At 44.3% G+C, this 23,647-nt stretch overlaps 1 protein-coding gene across 1 annotated transcript; it reads right to left on the bottom strand.

The window, feature by feature from the left end:
* Positions 1 to 1,025: 1,025 nt before the first annotated feature.
* Positions 1,026 to 14,580, bottom strand: ACTA2 (actin alpha 2, smooth muscle). The gene is made up of 9 exons (XM_084772599.1): positions 14,431 to 14,580; positions 11,466 to 11,617; positions 10,805 to 10,933; positions 8,146 to 8,256; positions 6,407 to 6,491; positions 5,872 to 6,033; positions 4,204 to 4,395; positions 2,668 to 2,849; positions 1,026 to 1,333 (listed from the first exon to the last, which is right to left on the bottom strand). The coding sequence occupies exons 2-9, from the start codon at positions 11,592 to 11,594 to the stop codon at positions 1,190 to 1,192; spliced, it is 1,134 nt and encodes a 377-aa protein (XP_084628725.1). The 5' UTR covers positions 11,595 to 11,617; positions 14,431 to 14,580; the 3' UTR covers positions 1,026 to 1,189.
* Positions 14,581 to 23,647: the final 9,067 nt, after the last annotated feature.

Raw genomic sequence — 23,647 nt, 5'->3', positions numbered from 1 at the left:
TATGTATGTGTACCATATGTTTGCCTAGTGCCAACAAAGGTAAGAAGAGGGCTTTGGATGCCCTGGGATCTGAGTCACAGCCAGTGGATTTCAAACCACCATGTGGGTGCTAAGAATTGAGGCCAGATTTCCTGCAAGGACAAGAAGTGTTTTTAAGCACAGAGCCAACTCTCCAGCCTCAATATGTCTTGAAGTTTTAAAAGAACAAAAGCCTTTGTATGTCGCAAGCTGATATACAAAGGAACTGCTGGCGTGAATAGCTCCCTCAGTAACTACATTTCTGAGACACCTTGGTTTCCTCATCCGATGAGTGATGATAACAGTATTTTCACATTAAAGAAAAAAGTAGTGATGGCGTGTGAAAATCCTATGTATGGTGAATGACATGAGTGGTCCCTGGAAAATACAGCCAGTTTTTCTTTCCTTTTAGTGCAAATATATCCACTGCATTTTTGTCAAAGGAAGAGGAACATATGATCCAGGTACATAGGGAGAATCTTAAAGTAGTTTCTCAGGGTTTTAGAAAGAGTATTCTTTTTTTTTGTAACAAATAAACTCAAAATATATATGTACTCTCTAAAATGCACAAAGTTTGAAGTACATTAAAATTTAATGCACAAGGCTTGATGCAAATTAAAAGTCACACAAGCATATTCATGCATAGATGTATGCTTTACTGCAAAGGATTTTATTTTAATAAAACCATTATACTTGCCAAATTTTAAATACATGTAAAATTGTTTTTGTTTTTTACCTATCAGGTTACCTATATGTATAAAGTAAACTAGTCACTCAACAAGTTTGGAAGTCAGTGTGTCTTTTTTCCTTTTGGCACGAATACATATTACACTCTCAAATGCATTCTGTTTACATTATTTCAATGGGAGCTTCCTCTGTTGCTTGGGAACTTGTCTTTCTAATGTGTCACATCCTCTCCTGACCACTAGAGGGAGCCACCCTATAATAAATGAGGCCCACCTAATAGGAAACAACCGATTCAGCGTTGATAGGCCAAGTCTAAAAAGTTAAGGGTAGCACATGTCTGATTGATTTATTTTTAAAAACAAAAAACAAAAAATCACGAGTAACAAGTCAAAGCTTTGGGGAAGGATGATTTGGAAAGGAACAAACGGCGCTGATCCACAGAAACATTCACAGTCGTGTGCTAGAGACAGAGCAAGGGGGTGACTTAGAAGCATTTGCGGTGGACGATGGAGGGACCGGCTTCATCATATTCCTGTTTGCTGATCCACATCTGCTGGAAGGTAGATAGAGAAGCCAAGATGGAGCCGCCGATCCAGACTGAGTACTTGCGTTCCGGAGGGGCGATGATCTGCCAGGGTAAGAAAGGAAGGGCATTAGCCAGGAGCGAGTGCCACCTACTGGCGCTTCCTGGGAAACAAGGACATCCTTCTGTTTGAGGAAGTGGGATTTGAAGAAACTGGTGTGGAGAGATTCCCCCAGTGAGCCCATTAATTTTTCTGTCTCTTTTTACACCATGCAATCTATGCCAAACCATCCCTAACTCCTTTTTCTGTTCACTGGACAAATACAAACTGGCCCTCGATCATATGGGGCATTTGCATAAAGGCCCTGACAGTCTCTGCCTCCAGTGGCTGAGCCTAAGAGCCCAGTAGGACCTGAGCTTTCTGTAGAAGTCTTAGTGTGTGTGCGCAGAGCCATTGTGATTGTTCCAGCACTTACTGTGCAAGTGCTCTTTGGCCACTGCTTTCTAAACATATGCGTCGTCCAAGACGCGGGTCTCAGAGCCCTTCCCCAGCAGCGGCTGGCCTTATTCAAAGTGCAGACCCTACCCACCAGTGCATGCTCTCTTCTTGGTTTGGTTTGGGTGCACGGCTTAGGCAGAGTACAGAGCATCAGGCCAGGATGTGATCTGGGTCAGAGACTCAAACACAGAGTGGAGCAGCACCAAATTCCACTCCAGTCATAGTTTCTTGGAGAGCTGTGGTTGCTTTGGTGAATGAAGTGTTGTGAAATGCTGGCTTGGAGTTCACTCTCTGTCTACTAGCAAACTCTGGTTAAACGTTCTTTTTTTCTCATTCACCTAGCTCTCACTGGGTTGGCCCCATGCTAAGTGTTTTACAGGCCTTTGCTCATTTGATTCCGATAAGGATTTTGAATGGTAGGTATCCAGTGGATTCTCAAGTTACATACAAAGAAACGGGCTCGAAGGTCTGACCTCGCATGGCTGTGTCAACATCAGGTTTAATTTCATAACTGACCCTCACAGAAGTTCTGTTCTGAAGCTACATGTTTTTATTTTTCCATACTGAGGGGATTTTCGATTTTAGAAAGTTGCACAAATAGCAGAGACCTTCTGACCCGACCCAGGCTCATTTCCTGAATGTGTCATCTTGGTGTCCCCAGTTTTATTGGCTCTCTGGCCATACTGGGCCCCCAAGTTTCACATTCATTTTCATTTAAGAAGTAAAGTTTGGAGATTTGAAACTTGTCTAACTTGTTCTAGATGCAACCTGCTGTTCTCAAAGCCTCTTTTAAGCGGTATGTGTCTAAGTCTAACTCTCACTTTAACCTCATTCCCTTTGGGAACAATAGGGAGCCTGTTAAGCCAATTCTCTTGCTTGTGGCTTGCTCTAGAACTGCCCTTCCTGCTACTTCCTGAGCCAGAGGGTCTTAGTGTGGTACCTTAATCTTCATGGTGCTCGGTGCGAGGGCTGTGATCTCCTTCTGCATCCGGTCAGCAATGCCTGGGTACATGGTGGTGCCCCCCGAGAGGACGTTGTTAGCATAGAGGTCCTTCCTGATGTCAATGTCACACTTCATGATGCTGTTATAGGTGGTTTCATGGATGCCAGCTGACTCCATCCCTGGAAAAGAGACAGGCCATGGTCTTTGGGTGTTGGGCAAAACTCTGGTTGAATGTGGAAAATCTGGTTGTCACAACTAAGTGATCCCCTCCTGAGTGAGGCTGGCAGGTATCATGAATTAGAAAGCTACCACCTAAGGGACCAAAGGACCCTGTTATACTCCATGCCATCCTCCTGCCTCCGATCTAACAAAGAGGCTCAGGGTGAGGTTACAACATACTAATACCAGTGTCTCAGAAAACATCCTGCTGTACTTGTCTCGACTAAGGGGCTAGGCCTTCAGACGTCCTGTTAAAAGAAGGGCCAGAGCCATGGATCAGAGCACTTCCATCTCTCCACAGGTGTTACTTTGCACCTCCAACACCGAAGGCTGGATGGTGGTATTGTCAGAGAAATGTCTCTCCAACTTGGATAAACTTTTCGCTTGGTTGGTTGGGCTTTTGTTTGTTTTTGTTTCAAACACAGGCCTCTCTATGTAACCTTGGCTGGCCTGGAACTTGTTCTGTGGAACAAGCTGCCCTCAAACTCCTAGAGATCCACCTGCCTTTGCCTCCCTTGTATTGGGACTAAAGACCTACACTGCCACATCCAACCACCAAAGATATTTTTTATGCTATCTTTATACAGACATTTAGGGTGGGAGCAAGGGCCTGAGTTTCCTGTTGCCTTCTGATGCAGGCTTCTTGAAATAAATGTCTAGGTGGCCCCCTCAGTCTTCTTAACACTGTGATCTAGTGATGATAGTAACAACAACACCTAATTATTAATTGCTGGCAGGACCAGATTGTTGAATGCTTGTTTTGGAGAGGCCCTGGGCAGAGGGAACTATACAACTCTGCTATAAATCTTCCAGCTACCTTAGTATGAGAAAAATGAGTCTCAGAGAGGTTAGGTGATATTCTCAAGATCATGAAAATAGAACAAAAATCTCAAGCCCAGACCACCAGCCTCCAAAGAGGATGCCCTATGCGACCCCGCTGTGCCAATGTGGAATGGATGCACTTTAGTTGCTCTGGTTTCCTTCTTCCCACAGCATTCCCGTACACTGCAGCCCGCAACTTGTCTTCCCCAATCACTCCCGTACGTCACTGTGTCCTAAACATAGACAACGTTCAACTTTCACGTGTTATGCCGGGAATGCATTTGTCTTGACTATGACTTATGAGAATTTTCCTAGGAAGCCAACTCCTCTCTTGGCTCCCTCCTGTCTTCCCATTTAGAAAATGTGGCGCTTGTCCTACTTTAGAACTGCTGCTGTTTCTGAAGCCCTGGCTCACTTCTACCTGCCAATGGGCACTGGTAGCCAAGGGTTAGCTGGATGCGGAACGGGGAGACCCCACTTCCCGTTGCCTACCAATGAAAGATGGCTGGAAGAGGGTCTCTGGGCAGCGGAAGCGTTCGTTCCCGATGGTGATCACCTGCCCATCAGGCAGTTCGTAGCTCTTCTCCAGGGAAGAAGAGGAGGCAGCAGTGGCCATCTCGTTTTCAAAGTCCAGAGCTACATAGCACAGCTTCTCCTTGATGTCGCGGACAATCTCACGCTCAGCTGTCAAACGCATAGAAAGAGGGTATACATTAGCGTTCACACAGTGGCTAAAATCTACCTGCCCCGTGTCACTCTTCTGCAGGAGTCTCAGAGTTTTCATGCCTCGCAGAGCTTTGCTGCCCTGCCCAGATCAGTAGTAGCTTGGTTTTTTACACGTTCTTCACTTTTCAAAATGAAGCAGATGCTAGCTCAGGACAGCTCCAGTTCCAACATACGGAGAGAGACATGGAAAAGGTGGCTGCCTGCTACTCAGACCCCTGTGCTTTGAGCTTCCAAGGCACTGTTCCACCTGGTTCCTGGGACTCTTTGGAAAGTATTTTGGGGAACAAGAAAGAACTGAGTCAACACTGTATTGGAAAAGAAGATGGTAATATTTCTCAGGGCTCAAACATGGAGCCTAGAATTAGCTTCAGATATGTCTAAAACCCTAAAGTTTGAATAGTTGCCAATGTGGAAGGATTTAGACAGTTAGAGACATGGCTAAAGTGGACACACTAGTAGTTCAGTGTGTCCCAGCACTGGCCTCTTGTCAAGGGAATGTAAGCTGCACCGGGCTTTGATGCAAGACACGCACATATCACTGCCTGCTAGGTATGTTAAAAATTAGCTAATAGTTATTGAGCATTCACTCTGGGCAGAATATTCGATAGACCTTGTAGTATTTAATATTCTTAGCAGTCACAGAGGGCAGAATCTGTGACTGGGCCCAGTTTACAGGTAAAGGGACCACAGCTTAGTAAAGTTGGTTGCTGCCCAAGGTCACACAGCTAAAGGGTAACAAGCTGGGATGTGAGTCCTGTGTAGATGTCTCCAAAGTTTGCCAACCACACCTCTCTCCATCTTTACACTTTCTTTTCTATTTATAAATGTAGAAATTAAAAATTATCCAAGTAGTTCTGTGGGTACAGCTGAGCAGTAAATGGCTTAGCTAGCAAGTTAAAGGCCCTGGATTTGACCTTTAGCACCATACATAAAAATGGATGTCCACTCTGACTTGCCCACTACACACACCAATGTCTATAGCTACTCTCAAAGAAACTGCAATGGCTTTAAAACCACAAAGCAAAAAGAGCTAAGCTTTACTTTGTGCATTGGGGTTGGGCTTTGCTGTTGGCTAAGTCTCTAACTCACGAAGTTATTTTTATTGTTTTAGTTTTTAATTTTTAGTTTATTATTATTATTGTTTGTGTGTACATTAGTGTGTGTGTGTGTGTGTGTGTGTGTGTGTGTGTGTGTGTGTGTTAATTCAGGTGTATGTGTGTGGATGCCAGAAGGCAACTCTTGGCAGTCAGTTCTCTCCTTTCACTGTGGATACAGGAATTGACTTCAGGTTGCGAGGCTTGCACAGCAAATGATTTGACCAGCTGAGCCATCTCTCCATGACCCCTCTTTATGGTGACAGCACTCTTTCCACTAAGTTACTGTGAGCAAGATGCTGTCTTCCATCCTCTTCCCTCGACCTCCCCTGGGCCTCACCAGTAGTCACAAAGGAATAGCCACGCTCAGTCAGGATCTTCATGAGGTAGTCAGTGAGATCTCGGCCAGCCAAGTCCAGACGCATGATGGCATGGGGCAGGGCATAGCCCTCATAGATAGGCACGTTGTGGGTAACACCATCTCCAGAGTCCAGCACGATGCCTGGGGAACAAGTGAGCACACGGTAGTCACCACAACAGCTTCTGTGCGGTGACTTCTGTTCTATTATATTGAAGACTGGGGAGCAATAAGTCCTAAGTCTCTTATATGAAAGAAAAAATGTATTTCATAGGAGAGATAAGATGAGATATGGCTAGGGAAAGACAGAAAAAGGAGCAGGGAAACCATTGGGAAAAGTCTTGCTAACGAAGTGCTGTGAGGTCCATTTTGAAAAGGCAAATTTAGAGCGGGTGGTGTGGGTGTGCGGGACCCATCTCTATCTCTTCCAATTCACTTGTCATCTGTCACAACCCACAGGTTACAACCATCAAATCTCACCTTCTCTGGTGACTTTCCCACTCCCCTGGTGACCTACCAGTTGTACGTCCAGAGGCATAGAGGGACAGCACAGCCTGAATAGCCACATACATGGCAGGGACATTGAAGGTCTCAAACATAATCTGCAAAGGAACCCAAAGGGTTAAGTAAATAATGCTGTCAGTCTTTCATAGAGCACTGAAGAGTACATACACACCCTGGCCAGAATCAGACCTTCCAGACACAAGAGACCAAAAGGAAGGAAGGCCAAGACAGACCCGCTCACATGAAAAAGAAAAATGAAGGTGGTAATAGACAGACTCTCGCACTGGTGATTTGATGAGAGTGGAAAGGAGCCTGAGGTATGTACACAGGGCCTGGCAATCTGAGGAGCGGCCAACTGCTGCCTCTAGTCTTGGTCCTCAGTTGGATGTAACAGTATCTACGATGCTGTTTGTTTTTTCCTTATTTTTCAATTGTAAAGGAAGAAGGGTTGGACTAAATGACCTCTCAGAGAGAGAATGTGCCTAAGTGTTATTAAGTTTATCAAAGTCAAGAGAAAAAGATAATATCCAAGGGACATAAAGAAAAACCCAGGGCTTAGACTGGCTTAGAATAACCCTGGTTCAGTTTGGTTTTTTCCATGTTTTTATGCAATTGGGGGGGGTGTCAATGCTAGCCCTTGATTCAACTTCCCCCACCCCAGGCTGGGGTGGGAGATGCTTTTATCCTGGTAGATAAGGCCTATATTATGGAATAGCAGACTACATATAAATGCCAACTCATTAGCCCATGCAACTCAGGGACAAGATTAAAACCAGAGCCCCCTACGTCCTTCCTGCATCAGAAGACGTCCCCAGCCTGCATTTTAGTAGCACACTGTAGTTTACAAACCAGAGGCAATGTCTGGTATTTGCTAGAAATCGACAGTTCCCAGTCATTTCTCCACCTTCACGCAATTCAAGGGATGCTAGATACTTCTTTCCAGGGAGAGTGCTTCCCAGAGCTACTGATGTGCTGGTGTGCATCCCAAAGGCCCTTCCAAGGAGGAGGCCCCGGGTTGCGTACATTCATGCTTCTTCAAGGGGAACAGCCATGGGTAAGCTCCAGGAACTGCCACTCTTAGCTACGTGGTCCTGGGGAGATCATGTAGTGCATCTGAGACTTAATTTCATACTTAAGGTAGCTGGGATGACAGTGCCTGCTCCACATCCTTAGGAGCTAGAGTGCACTTGAACCACCCCAGGCTTGACCGGGGGATGGGAATTGTGGAATTGACAGTAGATGCTAACGTTTAACAGCTCAGCCACACCAGAACTCTCTGCAGCTGGTTCATTGGATGTTCCTTTACTGTATGGTATTGGGATTCGCACAGACAATAGTGTCACTAGTAGTGACAATAGTAATCACTAGTACTTGTTGGACGTCTCTTATGCCACCCACCAGGATGCTCACATATCATTTTTCCATCAGTACTCTGAATATCTATCCCTTGAAAAATAATCGCATCAGTATTCCCAACAAACAGGAAAACTGATGTTCTAAAAAAAGAAAAAAATTTAAGTGGCCTTCAGTAGCTGATAAGTGACAGATTCAGCTCTTACTATATTATACTGCATTTTGAATGACTTATGAGAAGTTCTTAACCCTAAATATGTTCCCTTCTTAATTAAACCTTTACATTTTTTCCTTGCCCTTTAAAGGTGTGCATCACTACACCTGGCTCCATGGTACAGTCTTATCCTGGTTACCCTTTCCCCAAATTTGCCAGGGTTGGATGCTGGAGCAAATATTTACCTGGGTCATTTTCTCCCGGTTGGCCTTGGGGTTCAGAGGTGCCTCCGTTAGCAGGGTCGGGTGCTCTTCGGGGGCCACACGAAGCTCGTTATAGAATGAGTGGTGCCAGATCTAAAGAGCAGGGGAGAGAGGAACACAGAGATGTGCTGTGGAGGGACAAAGAAGGTCCCGGAAAGGAAGCGGAAGGTGCAGAGCAAAACTAGAACCAGGCAAGACTGTACAAGTCTGCACAGAGAATGTGAACAGCATATACAAGGCTGCCCATCTATTGAGTGATTAAGCAAAACCAGAACCCATGTCTGTGTGACAGGGTGGTGTAGTGGTCAAGGACATAGAGTCTCTAGTCAAGTGTAGGTTCCGACCTCAGCTGGGTAACTCTCTGTTCATGTGATCTGGCAAGTTCATAGCTCTTTTCATCTCTAGTGTCACCATTGGTAACTGAAGGAGAGAATAAACAGTATATGCTTCACTGGTTCTTTGTGTGACTTACATGAAATAAACTAGACAGAGCAGTGCCTGGACTAGAATAAATTATATCATCCATCATTCAGGTATATCTTTTATATGCATGCCTTCACTTTAGCTTATGGGAAATTAGATTTAGTATAATAAATAAAAGGGCAAATGACTATACATCTAAATGAATGAGGCTCACCTGAAAACCTAACTGCCATCTTTAATGCTTCTAGAGACTGTTCTTGGCTGTCTGTGTTTCTGAGTGTGTGTGTGTGTGTGTGTGTGTGTGTGTGTGTGTGTGTGTGTGTGTTGGGCTGTGGGGGGGTCAGTGGCTGTGTGCAGGCGGGGAGAAGGTCTCTACCTCTGCTTCCCTCTGCGTCCTCACCCTCCTGGGATGGAGAAAACAGCCTCTGTAGGCACAGGCTAGACCTTCTGTTAAGGAGCACACATCAGACCTTAGACATTCTCCCAAAAGCTCATGCACACCTGTGTGTAGTGCATAAATGCATTTTTGACAAAAGTGTGCTAGCTTTATAGATAAGCAATCTTTTAAATCTCTGAGTGTTGAAAAGAGCCCATCATTATTGAATAAAACAATTCACCTCTTGATAAAGGGTCATTGTCCGCCTTCGTCAGGACTATGAGATTTGCCCAGACATAAGCAAACACAGCTGATGACAGTTTACAAACTAACAAAAGTAAAACCAACCGTAAAGGCTTTGTCATGTTTCAAGTTTCTTGGTTTTGGTTTTGTGGTTTCCAGTGAAGAAAGAGACACTGGAACATCCTGTCACTTGGGGGATGCGAGTGTGGGAGGTGAGGCATGGGGGTGTGGGGGATGGGGATGGATGATAAAATGAAGGAAGGATGGGGCTGAGCAGTTTGGAAAACCATCTCCATAATTCATCATTACAATAAAGACCAGTGGTAAGCTATTCGTTAACCCCTTCATTTTATTCCGACAAACAATCAATTGAATAATATGCTGCTCTATAAAATAAAAAGGGATAAGTGAAGTGTCTAAGACACTAGTCAGTCATCTACTGCACACTGTGGTTAGCTAGAAACAGGCTATAAAAGCCCCAGTCATTCCTTTTCCCCAGGCTATGTTTTAACTTAATTGCTAGAGTGTAGTTTTCTCATTCCACTATGCTTTGTCCTGCATCATCCATGTTGCGATGCTGTGGGCTCCATGGAGAGACTCCTAATGGACCCTTTCCCACTGATGATGCTGGCACCACATGACACAAACTGCAGTTGCAGCAAGCCCGCTGTCAGATTAAAGCCAATGACAGGCACCCCATGCAGAGGAAGAGAGGTTTGAGCCTTCATCACCAATATATTTTAGCAGTACCATGTGTTGGCTTTGTTTTAAAATAATAAATGTGAGCATATGTGGGTGAGTAGATGTGTTTTGGAAGGATTGAAAAAGCTAATAAATAGATAAATAAAAAACAGATGCTGCAGTTTAATATGTTCCGATGCATTTTTAAAAAGTCAACTACCCATTGTTCCTTTTGTTTTTTTTTTCCTTGTTATTTACTAGTTTTTTAAAGACGCCTAATAAGAAGCTTCATAATCCTTGACTTAACACTTTTTCCCCCCATTGACACTTTCACAATGGCCTGGGAGCAAGGGTCTTATTCAGTGTGCCACAGAAAGAGAATTTAAAAGTATTCATTTAAAAAAATCTGTCAGTCACAATAGTACTTCATTATGTTCAGGGTCATTAGGGAATGTACCAAATACACATGTTCTCCTCTTTTCAATTGTGAAAATTAACAAAACTGCTCATGGCAAATTAATAAAAAATAAATAAATATAAAAATTTTAAAATATTCTCACAAATGGGCTGGCTAATTCTAGCTCTGGGCAGCTGGTGCTCTTGGGGATACCGTCCTCGAAGGACAATCCAGTGGGTGTGAGAGAGAATGAGTCCCACACACACGAGCTAAGAGCTTTGGCTTACCTACAGAACTGTCTCCCACCAATTCGTTTATTAAAACCAATAGGCAAACAGAGTCATTTACAAAAAGAAAGAAGTCAATTTTGTTTTCAGTGAGTAATAAACCAATGAACAGGGCAGTTGAGCAAGGACAGCCAGCTACGTCCCACAGCAGCCCATGTGTAGCGTGTTGTTCTGATATCGGGGGCATTGGAATTCTGCATACTGAAGACTCAGCCTGTGGGCAGTTCCCGGTACCTTTTCCATGTCATCCCAGTTGGTGATGATGCCATGTTCTATCGGATACTTCAAGGTCAGGATCCCTCTTTTGCTCTGTGCTTCATCGCCCACGTAGCTGTCTTTCTGGCCCATTCCCACCATCACTCCCTAAAATGGTTCAACATAACACAAATCACACATCTTTCCCCAAACTTGTGAACCGCGAAGATTTCTTTAGCAGCTAGTATGATAGAAAGCTACATCAGTTAACAGTGAGTCCTTTCGACTAACACTGAACTCTGCGAAGCTGAGTGGCCATGGCTTTCGTTTGAGTTTCTTTCCCAAAAGTGCTGATGGTGTACATAAAGACAGCTTATATGACAACCCACCCTCTCCCCATGGCGCTGCTACCTCAGGGAAGATCATGGTCACAGTGACTGCATTGTGGTTATATATAACCTTCCTGCCTGATAGATGAAATTAGCACTTATTCCTGAATATTAATTATCACCAGTATGAAGTGTGTGTTTGTGTGTGCTTTGTACCACTAGACTATCGTTCAGACTGCCACAGATATGTTTCCCACAAGGCTGTATAAGCTCTGAGCAGAAAGCAACTAACAATTGTTGGATATATGTAAACACAGAGGAATCTAGCCTAGAGCCCCTCCTTCTCTGCATTCCATGAGACTCCGGCTCACCTGATGTCTGGGACGTCCCACGATGGATGGGAAAACAGCCCTGGGAGCATCATCACCAGCGAAGCCAGCCTTACAGAGCCCAGAGCCATTGTCACACACCAGAGCTGTGCTGTCCTCTTCTTCACACATAGTTGGAGCACCTTTGCAGGGTTCTGCAGAGACAGGGAGGGAGCAGCCCCTGCTGAGCCACAGCATTCACCCAGCCTCCCCGGCTCACCGTCACTCCCACCCACAGACAGGATTCTTGGCTAAGAATCTCAACTAACACACTCTTTATCTTGAAATGCTGTCACTGGGCTGTAAAGCCTTTGATGAGCTGAAACTCAGACTTCCAGGTTAACACCGCAGGCCCTCAGCATGAAGAGTGGCTTGTCACAGACACTCTCAAGCCAGTCAGGCAGAGCATTAGGGAGTGGATTAACTACAGAACACAGATGGGAGTCCCAGGGTCCGGAAACAGATTTCTATGGGGCATGTTGATAAACACATGTTAAATAACTATTGGTGTTCTCTGTCTATATCAAACCAAACCAAATATAAGCTAATGTTTTCCCCCAAAAAGGTAGATTTGGAGGAATGGGCAGCATGTGAGAATGTGAAAAAGTTAAAATAGTTGCTTGTAGTAAATGTTTAAAAGAGAAATCTTTTGGCTCTAAAACTTGCTTACTTGGGGTGTGGTGATGCACACCTGTAATCCTAGCGTGTGGCGGGCTGAGTCAGGTGGATCACAAGTTTGAGGCTAACAAGCCATGTAAAAACGTGAATTGAAAGTTTCCAAGAAAGTGTTTGAAATTTTAGGAGTTATAATGTTTCCTCATTAATTAAAGTCACTGTTAGGCTGAAAATCCTACAGTATGCTAGTAGCTGTTTTTACCCAAGAATGATAAGTTAAAGAAACAACCATAATGCAATGCAGGGGGTTGTTCTGTTTTGTTCTGTTTCCAAAATGCTTACTTATTCCTAGCAAGGTGTTTACTGGGGTTCTTTTGAAGTAGTTAAGTATTTGGTTTTGTAGATGTTTTTGTTTTCTTCCCTGAATTCTGGTGTACAGTCTAAAGCTGATTAATTGAACACATATGCTCCTTTGCTTTTAAAACAATATTTTAAGTAGCTGAGTGTTAAGCTTGGATTTTTCACAGCTCGGAAGGCCATCCAGAGTGTTGCGCATAGATACTGGCTTGCACCTGTCATTATTCAGAAGCTCAGTTTGTGATCTTGGTCTCCTTTCGACACCCCACGCCCAGGGTTAGAGGGAGCCCTTCAAGGTGTGGGTTTCCCTTCGCAATAATGGAAAACGGGATCTGTTGGCAGTTTGCTCTTTCCTCTCTCCATTTTTCCCTTTCCTTTCAGATGCTGAATTATATTTCGCTCCCTTTCTAGTAAATAAGGAGGAGTCAGAGGATAGTTTCTAACTACCAGGAGGCACAGACAGAAGCAGGGTGACTAACTCTCAGAGGCAGCCTGCTGCGGAGGACCAGTATATGCATATACTAAGCCTGTTTTCCACATTCAGCATCGGGGCTGCAAATGGAACGGGCACTTAGAATTAGGATGCCCTGTGAAAACAGGAAAGATAACCTACACAAAGTTTTCATCGGAAAGGATGGCTTGGGGTTGTGCTTTAATATATTAAAAAAAAAAAAAAGTAATCTGGTTTTTTAAAAATGCAGGAGAAATACTGTGAAATTCAGTAAAGATGTATTTATATTTCACCAAAAATGTCCAGAAATTTTGTCTTGATAAACTCTGAAAGTCACTAGAGAAGTCTGCGTGTTCCCAGAGGGAGCTGCTGCTGAGGTTTACAACCCTTATCTAACCTGAATGGGCAGCTCAGTTTGAAGCGGGAGCATTTCCTAATTAGGTAAAACACACTGGCTCCAGTGTCCGCTTTTGGAACTGCACCCGCGTTGGGGAGTTTGGTGCAGCACAGTGAAGTTCATCTTGTGCCAAAAATGAATTGTTAGCAGGAGAGAAAGGGAGGGGAAGGGAGGGGAGGGGAGGGGAGGGGAGGGGAGGGGGAGGGGGAGGGGACAGGAGGAGTACTGTTCCGGGCTTGTGGGATTCAAAATGCAAACCATATTTAGTCATGAATCACAAAATGGGAGGAAAATCTTATCGAGAAAACTCCACTCCCTGCTGACGCTACCAAGCCCCAAGTTACAGTGACCGTGAGCCTAGAGTGGCAAGGCTGACTCCAAGGAGACAGTTTACCGGGCTGAAGGATGCCCGAGGCAGAGAAATGCAAATCAGACCTGCCTGGGATAAGACACTTCCTTCTTTCTCTGAAGAAAGTGCAGAAGCTACGCTATGCTGCAAATAATCCATGGCACAGGTCCAAACAGTAAGGGCACCCGGTACACTCACAAGATACATGTTCCCTACATGGAATACTAGCTGTGAGATCCAGGGAGAACAGGAGCAATTCAGCCAAAATCAGAGAGCAGGCAACTGTCCCACTTCGCTCCTGACAGCCCCTCCCAGTTACCTCGGCTGCACTGAGAACACAGTCTCATGAAAAGTTCCCACACTACATCTGAACCATAGACAAATCCAAAAATTCCCAAGGCCTAAAGAGAAATAACCGTGTAACTTACCATATACAGACAGACTTCAACCCCTCAAGGAGGCTGAAGGATGCAAGCTGTTGGTTTAGTATAAACAGATTTTACAACATGCACACACACACGTACACACACACACACACACACACACACACACACACACATACACACACACTAATAACTTCATCCTCATCTCTTTTTCCAGGATATCAAGCTTCATTTCAGCCCCATTTGAATGTAAAAATCATGCAAGCTAAAACGCTTCATTCATTTTGACAGTATAAATATTTACTAAGCAATGCAGAGCTTGCAAGCCATCCAGATTCCCACAGAGTCTGGCTGCACAGGGAAGTAGAAGAGCCTGTGGAATCTCTAAGTCACATCCCTGGGCTGGTGCCACTTACCCTGATGGTGACTGGCTGGGCTTCTCCACTCTGGGTGGGTCGTATCCAGGGAAGCTGACTGCTGAAGGGTTATATAGCCCCTTGGTCTGATCCCCTCCCACTTGCTTCCCAAACAAGGAGTAAAGACAGGCTGGAGCTGGCCGTTCACTCTAACACAACCATATAGGGACCTTAGCACAAAACTCTCTAATCTGGGTGGCCAGAGGCCTGGGTCTCTTCCACCGCATTCCTCTGCTTTGCTCCCGAAACAGGAGGCAGCTCAGCTGCTTATGGGGGATAAACATCCCAAGCCTTCAGAACAACTGCTCACATGCCCAGACACTGGGCTAGTGTCGTGGGGGCAGACGCAGGCATGGTCTGCACATTCCTCAGAAGACGCCAGCCCACTGTCAAGCTGACCTCTTTGGCCATGTGCTAAGGAACTGAGACAAGGAAGGGCCTGCCTAGGACTAGCTGAGGTTCAAAAGCAACATTCTAACAAAGGTAGCCTGTAACAAAAGAGACTTCAGTCCCCCGTTCTATGTTGTCATTTTATGGTAGTCATTGATACATTGTAGTCATTGATACATTGAGTCTCTGGGCATAGTATTAATAAAAATCGGAGCTGAAGTATGTACACAGAATTGACCAGTCTATGTTACCCAATGAGGAACTTAAGAAGCCAGAATCACCCTGAGTGCTTTACCCCTTAGGTGCGTTCCATGTGTTGCTGGTTTGCCACTGACATCTGACAGCGTGATTAGGGACTGTCCTTTGGCCACAGGGATGACCTGTCACCCTGTCATAAGAATAATTTGTAAAAGAAACATGAAATGTTGAAATACAGCATGCTGATCCTCCTCCATACCCATGAGCCCACTGGGCAGAAATACAGATGAGGAGACCCTGTCGTTCTTCAAAGACAGCAGCTCTTTGGCTTCAATGGACAGAGTTAATCATTTTACATTTCCATCCTTCCCCGCTGCAAGCCAAAATTCAAATTCCATTCATGATAGAAATATGTTGTATGGATTCCATGAGTGCTTCTGAAGTGTTCACATGTTAGGAAAACCCCAGCGTGATTGGCAGCCATCTTCCATTCTTGCTGCCATTGTCTCATGCATTTGATTGATGGTGTCCAAAAGCACACGTGCATGTGCATATTTGTCTTTGAAATTTTTCACTGTTGAATCTTAGATGAATCTAAGAGTTGCCAAATAATGATGAGATTTATCTGTGTTGCCTAACAGTTTTCTACTCTGTATCTGGTTTCTATCAACTAGGGAATACAATCATCTGATTGCTCAAATATAGAGACTGCATAGTGTCACACGGAGTGGGGCACTTATGACCAATCCCAACAGTTTTCTTTACAGGTGTCCTATAAAGCAAAAATTCCATGTTTTCTCTTGTTTAGTCCCTGGCATGGATATCTGTGTTGGTGTATAGTTTCACAATTGGTGTCTTGATCACCTTATGAGGCCGGTATTTCTTTTCTTTTTTTCTTTTTAATTTTATTAATTTATTCAGATTACAACTAAATTGTTATCTCATCACTTGTATCCCCCTGTCCCTCCCTGCCTCCCACTTTCACCCTGCTGACTATTTCTTTAAAAACCAAGAGAAGAGCTTCGATAATCTTACATTATTTTTTGTGTACATTGGTTGCATTTGTCAGTAATCAGAATATTATGGCACAGACACACAAAAAAAGAGAAAAGGTTTAGATTTTTAAGAATTAAAAAATAAGCCAGGCTTGGTGGTGCACACCTTTCACCTCAGCACTCAGGAGGCAGAGGCAGGTGGATTGCTGTGAGTTTGAGGCCAGCCTGGTCCACAAAGTGAGTCCAGGACAGCCAGGGACACACACAAAGAAACACTGTCTCAAAAAACAAAAACAAACAAACAAACAACAACAAATTTTAAAATACCTGAAGTAACCAGGAAAGATATGAAACGGAAAACCAACGTCTGAGCACTGGATTAATGGTCTTACTGTTTGGGTTTAAGAGTTTATATCCAACACAGGTCTCTTCTATGTGAGAAAGCCACGCTGGACAAGTACATGTACGTATACAAGGAAAGTTCCACTCAAGTGCTGAGGTAACTCCTGGGGTTGACAGCAATGAATGACAGGACTTATGGACTTGATTAGGGAAAGAGTTACATCTGGTCACTTGGCTGTAGTTCAGAGAAACCATAAAATAAATCCGAGTTGTAAACATCCATCCAAGACCCATCTCCAGTTGTATTGCTATACAGACATCACAGAGCATCTTGGTAATGTGATTTACTGGCGATTTATTGTATAGTCCTTGAGAACTGGAGATCATTTTAGTCCTCACTGGGCCCCAGGCCAGAGCTGTATTAATGTGGTACTCACTGGCAGAGCCCGGAATGTTCAGAATCAGCAACGTCTGATGCGGGAGCCACTAGCCACATGTAATGGATTGACCACTTCAATGTGTAGAATTGACGTTTCCATTTCATATAATCTTTGCTTTGCTATGTGTATGAGGTGTACATGCCTTTGTGTGTACATATTTACATGTGTGAGGGCACATGCATGTGCATAGGCATGTCTGAGAAAGTCAGAGGTTCCAGCTTCGTGGCTTCTGCCACACCATCAACACTAGACCCTCATCAGGACTCCTCTTGGTTATTCTGTTGTTGCCCTGTGTCATGGAGAGCCTTAAGCTCTGGATCAGCAGGACTGGCCCTTCATTTGTTGCAACATTTCACAGATTATGTAGATTTGGGGGTGGGGCAACTCAGAGCCCTGGATCTCGGCCTGGGTGGTAGCTGAGCTAGTCAAGCCCAGGCTCTCCCACATCCTAACCACCAGGGTGAGCTCTCCAGCGCTGGTGGGGCATTTTCTTAACTGATAGTTAACATGGGAGGAACCAGACCACTGTGAACAGTAACACTCTGGCCATGTGGTTCTGGGTTGTAAGCAGGCTGAGCAAGTCATAGGGAGCAAGCCAGTAAGCAGCATTACTCTGTGGCCTTCATTTCCTGCCTCTAGGCTCCTTCTTTGCGTTCATGCTCAGGCTTCCTGTCATAATGGACTATGCATTGTGAGATGAAAAACTTTGCACCTTGGGGGAAATGCTGAAGAACAAGTATCAGCTGGAAAAAAAAGGGGGTATGGGATCCAAGAACATCTACCAATTAAAAACTGCGCGCAGAGGACCTCCATGACCAATGCGCAGTCCATAGCGGCTTAGTGCCTCAATGTTATAATTCACAACACTGGAAAACTAAGCAGTCAGCATTAAGCACTATCTCTGTAGATGTAGTTTTAAAAGTAGACACTCAGGGATGACAGGGTTGAAGAGGCCTCACACTTGTTCGCAATGAGTGATGGGCACACGAGCCAGCCATGGCTCTGTATGAGTTGGGGGAAGTCACAGTTAAAGAAAAAAAAAACAGCTGGTTGAATTCACAGAAGAATGGTTCATCACCACTGGTAGAGAAAAGATGCATGCTATGAAACAGGAAACAAGTTACCTGTTCAGGCTGTGGGATATAGAAAAAGATATCACTCATAAGCCACCAGTTTCAGAGAAAAGATATAGACAGGCAAGCTGAAGAGAAAACTATCACCAGGAAGCCTGCCTGACCAACTGCTGAGAGTCTATATATATGTCACTACTGAATGCCATCCACTGCCTCTGAAACTATCTTTCCAAAAGGAAAGTGTTCTGTTTTGTTGCTGTTGTTGTTGTTGTTTTGGTTTTTTGGTTTTTTTTTTTTTCAACATAGGGTTTCTCGGTGTAGCTTTGGCTATCCAGGACTCGCTTTGTAGACCAGGCTGGCCTTGAACTCACAGAGATCCACCTGCCTCTGCCTCTCAAGTGCTGGGATTAAAGGTGTGCCCCACCACGCCTGGCAAGGAACGTGTTTTTAATTTTTAATATTTTCAGTGTGTGTGTGTGTGTGTCATGTGTAAGTGTGCATGTGCATGCTTCAACACCTCAAGAAGGCATTAGATCCCCTAGTGCTGGAAGTACAGGTTAGGTGCTGGAAACCAAACTGAGATCCTGAGAAGACCATCAGGCTTTTGGGACCATTCAGCTATGTCTCCAGTCCCTCAACCAGCTTTTACTGTCATAAAAATATAAGCTCAGGCCGGGCATGGTGGCACACGCCTTTAATCCCAGCACTCGGGAGGCAGAGGCAGGCGTATCGCTGTGAGTTCGAGGCCAGCCTGGACTACAAAGTGAGTTCAGGACAGCCAAGGCTACGCAGAGAAACCCTGTCTCAATAATAATAATAATAATAATAATAATAATAATAATAATAATAAAAAATATATATATATATATGTTCAGCCTTTGAGGAAAATGGAATTTGGAGTAAAGCCTTGGTAATGCCTCAAATGTTTTGTCTTTGTTCCCAATAAATCACAGAAGAGGAGAACTTGTATTTGCTCGGTGCCTAACACTTCCCCAAGGATAGCGCTCATCATGTGGCTTATGTGTTGACCAAGAGCCTCTTTCTCTTTGGGAGTAAGGATTATGATTAGTACCTGAGGGTTTTAGTGTTTTACAGCATCTAGCTTTAGATGGTCAAGTCACTCTTCCCACCCCCCCCCCCCGCCTCCCCAATACAAGGTTTCTCTGTGTAATAGCCCTGGCCATCCTGGAACTCTCTTTGTAGACCAGACTGGCCTCCAACTCACAGCAATCTACCTGCCTTGGCCTCCTGAGTACCAGGATTAAATTCGTGCACCACCACGCTCAGCAGGCCAAGTTAGTTACTTTTACCCCTCTCTAGAAGTCCTAGGAGATGAGGCTATTCAATGATGTAAGACTTGTCTTCCTGGATTAAGACAGTAGTACACGCCCTGCCTCCCCCGCACCCCCCACCCACCCAAGTGCTGTCAAATCTCCATCAGCTCTGGGAGACAGAGGCAGGTAGATTGCTGTGAGTGTGAGAGCTGCCTGGTCTACAAAGAGAGTCCAGGACAGCCAAGGCTACACAGAGAAACCCTGTTTCACAAAACCGAAAAGAAAAAAGAAAAAGAAGGAGGAGGAAGAAGAGGAGGAGAGGGAGGAGCAAACAGCTGAGCCACCTTCGGTATTAATATTTTGGGTCAGAAAGGAAGTCCTGGATTGATCAAAGGATATCCCCATGCAGTTTGTGCAGGCAGATTGTGCAACGCACCCTTTGCATTTGTGCAAGTTTGTTTTTGTTTATTTTTAGCCTTCCTTTTGTTCCTTCCTTCTTCCCTCCCTCCCACCATCTCCCTCGGTCTGTGTCTCTCCCTGTTTATTTCTTTCTAAGACTGGCCGGGCACTTTTCGATGTCTGTTTGACCTAAAATCCGTAGGGATTCCCTATGCAAGATTATACGATTATAATTATAAGTGATAACTTCTATTCCCGGCTTTTTGCAGATTTCCCCCAAAACTTCCCTTCTCTGCATATCCATACTTTATTCCAATGTTATAATTTTTAATTACCTCCTAGCTCACCCCATTTTTTAATCTGTTAACCTACCTCCTTATTTCTAGTTCTTATTATTTGGAACAGACCCCATTTTGGGGAGCATATACCACTTAGACGTATATATTTTTGGATTGTACATTAGGAAAAGAATCATTTCTCTATCTTTTTGAGTGCTGGTCGCAGGTCTTTGCAACAAAAGAGAGGTGAATAAAAGAAACACAAATGGAAGTTTATTAAGACACACACTTCATATCCAGATGGGAGACACCGAAGGGATGAGTATTCTAAATTAAGAAGTGATTAAGATCCTAACTATATAACAGTGCTTGGAGATATGACCACATAGGAAATGTGCTTGAGTCCCTTGGCATGTCAAATTGCAGAAAAGTAATATCTCTAAGAGCCAAAAGGCAGATAAATGCTAGTAGTAAATTGTTTCGAAGATACCTCTGTATCAGTCTTCAAGCAAGTGAGGGTCTGGGATCCTCTCTCTAGTCATCAGCCTTTGCCCTTCCTGGTACTGAAATGTGGTACTGACTGTCCTCACCATCATGACAACATAGGAAACAGACAACTTAAAGGGACACAGATTTACTTTAGCAGTTTCAAGGGTGTCAGCCCCCCATGGCCATGTGGGAAGGGTGGGGCAGAGCAGTTACATTATAGCCATCAGGAAGCAGAGAAAGAGAAATAAATGCAAGGAGTTGAGGCAAAACACATTTTTGAGGGTGTGCCTCGAATGCCCTGCATCCTTTAACTGGACCCTGTGCCCCACTTTCAGTGCTTTAAATAATGTTCCCATCATTGTAGTGACACATTCAACACAATTACCTTGCATCAACGTTTATCTTTTCTACACATTCTTCCTACCATCAACCATTGGGTTGCAAATGTTTGGGAAAAGCCACCGTGTTGGTTATTCCCTTGGGCCAGCCTGCTCAGGAATGCAGTTATGCAACTTCCTGTTTTCCACCGCTTTCAAAAAGCTGGCAGTGAACGTCTCAGACACTAATTCTAATTCATTTCAAGAAAAGAGTAGATACGATACGTAAAATAAAAGGAGTTCTCTGGTTCTGAGCTTTCTCTAGCAATTCTGTTTACTACTTTCTGAGAGCTTGGGCCTGTTTCCCATATGTAAGGTGTGTCTGGCGTCTTCCCGAGGTCCTTGCTCAGGAGTTTAAGCCCACTGGATATATCAGTACTATCCAACAACCAAAGGCTCACACACAACAGAGACTGGATCACACAGGGTCTAGGTTATCGGGCCATTCGGCAAGGCAGCCAAGGGGCCAAGGGTGGCTGTCAGGCTTCTTCCTTATGTGTACACAGCCCAGACTTCCCAGGGTTCCTCAGTGTCAGAGAAGTCCCTTCCTGAAGGATCAGCAAAGCTCACTGGAAGAGTCTCAACGTGACAATACATTGATAATTGCCATGGATTTGCCATCAATCAACTATTATTGCACTTTTGAGGTACAGCCCTTACAAAAAGGTAAATTTCTTATTAAATATAATCCCCCCACTATTTTTCCCACCCCACAGTCCTCAGAAGTGATGTAAACAAAGTTTCCTTAAAGTGTGACCTAAACTTCCAGAACCATCATCAACAAAATCACAGGGCAGTGAGTTAAGACATGTTAGTCCTAGGCTTCCCCAGCCAGACTCTCAGATGTGGAGTGCACAGACCTGCATTAAAACAAGAGCCACCCAATAGTCCAGAGACATAAGATAGGAGGTGCACATGACCTGGATCAAGTCATCGAAAGCCATCAAGAATAATGACAACATCAGCATTATAGTTGTCTCCTGTGAGACCGTGGTACTGCAGGCACAAGTCCCTAGGACAACACACACACAAAAAAAAGGAGCTCTGAGTCAGGATTTGCCACTGATAACTGTCTGGCTGGCTTTGACCAGTTCACAGAATCCTCAGGCCTTTGAGCTGTATATTTACTGTTATTTCTACCTCTAACAGTCTTTGATTGGAATACTGAATTTGAAAAATCTAAAAAGAAAGTGAGGTTGATACCCTCATGGCAGGGAATTGGGACCCAGATAAGATCACTAACAAGTGCAGACAGAGTCAGCTCCTTGTCACCGGTTGCTCTATTTCAACAGCAGCCACACCTGTTAGGTCTGGAGCAGAACTGAGTGGCTTTGTTGTTGTCCTCAGTACCAGGGACTGAACTCAGGGCTTTACACATGCCAGATGCGAGCTCTAAGCACTGCTCCATCCTCAATCTGCGGAGTGTTTTGTCTGCTGTCAGCTAACTTTGGATCCATTCAAGTTTAGGAATAAATGTTGGGAGGTACTTAAGCATTTGCTGTCGAGTAATGTGGAAAGAGGTAGACACTGAAATTTCCACCTGAGGGAGGACATTGAGCCTTGCTTTAAAAAAAAAAAAAGAGGAATTCCAGAAGAGTAGAAGGGCCTGAACAGTACAGAGGTGACTTTGAGCCAAGGTCATTCTGGGAGTACATGCTACTCTGAGCACCAGATATGCTTTATGCCCCAGATTTAAAAAAAAAAAAAAAAAAAAAAGAGTGAACAGAAAAAGCCCTGTGAGATATCTTTGGATGCTTCAAGAATGTTAGAAGCAGCAACTTGGAATTTGAGACATTCTCTTCCTTGCCTACAATTTTGAGACCCTATAGGGTAATTTCATACGGCAAAGCTCCTACCGCCTTGAAAATCCAACTGGATTTGAGATGGCTGGGGCCAGACAAGACTTTTATTATCTATGCAAAAGGGATATTATGAAACAGAGGCCAGAGTGTGGAATTTGGAACTAGGTTAGATTCAAGGATCATTGTTTCAAACCTCCTGGCTTAGAACATTCTCGGTTTTGTTATTTATGATATAATGGCACCGCCCCTTCTTTTATAGATAGCCATGAAGACGAGCAAGAGTGTGGTAGAGCGCTGGACTCCAGCAATGTAATATTATTATAATCTTCGTCATTGTCCAGCTCTTACATGCATTGTATGACAGTCCACATTACTAAACTCAGAGCTGCTAACCACAGCGCACGTAGCCACAACCGTCCGATAGCAGCAAGAGTCAGCACAGCGACACTGTTTCTTTAACCTGCCACAGATGGAGAAGGGACATATAAAGCACATTTGCTTTACGATTTTCCTTCTGGGACTCGAATCTTACAGAGATCAATTAAAATAAAAAAAAAAAAAAAACCAGGCTGAAACTTGTAAGTTCCATCAGTCCAGAAGCAATAATGGCTCACACACATGAACTCATTTCAGTCACCACTTAATTCGGAGCCGGAGGCCGGAGAACATGATCATACTCCTGTGTCCTTTCTGAGGACGCTAGTCAGAATAAGCACAATCTATTTAGTTATCATCTGACCAATTAATGAAACTTCTGTTAACATTTTTTTAAAACAGAGATTCAGCCACCACTGAAACATAATTTGTAAACTTAAAACTGGACAAATGGCTGTAGTGCGGTGGAATGCCATGGTAGACCGTCAGGAATGCAAACTGAAGAATTACTAGCCACCTCTCAGGTAGAGGTGCGGGTGCTGGGCTGCCACTTTCTGGATGCTGTAATCAGAAAGCGCGTGGCCACATTCCAGCTGCTTGGCTGCAGAGACGCTCCTCTGCTGGTCCGGGGCCTGCCCTCCATAGATAACATAGATCTTGGCTCTCATACTCCGGATGCTGTTTCTGGGCTTTCTTGCCAGTCAGGGTCTTCATGAAAATCTGCATTTCATTTTGGTCTGTTAAAGAAAGTGATGAACCTGCAAACTGTCAAACATGATCAAACT

The sequence above is a fragment of the Acomys minous genome (genome assembly GCF_964271855.1).
Source record: "Acomys minous genome assembly, chromosome: 2".
Taxonomy (NCBI): domain Eukaryota; kingdom Metazoa; phylum Chordata; class Mammalia; order Rodentia; family Muridae; genus Acomys; species Acomys minous.
The sequence above is the reverse complement of the archived record's forward strand: the minus strand, read 5'-3'. Positions and strand labels throughout refer to the sequence as shown.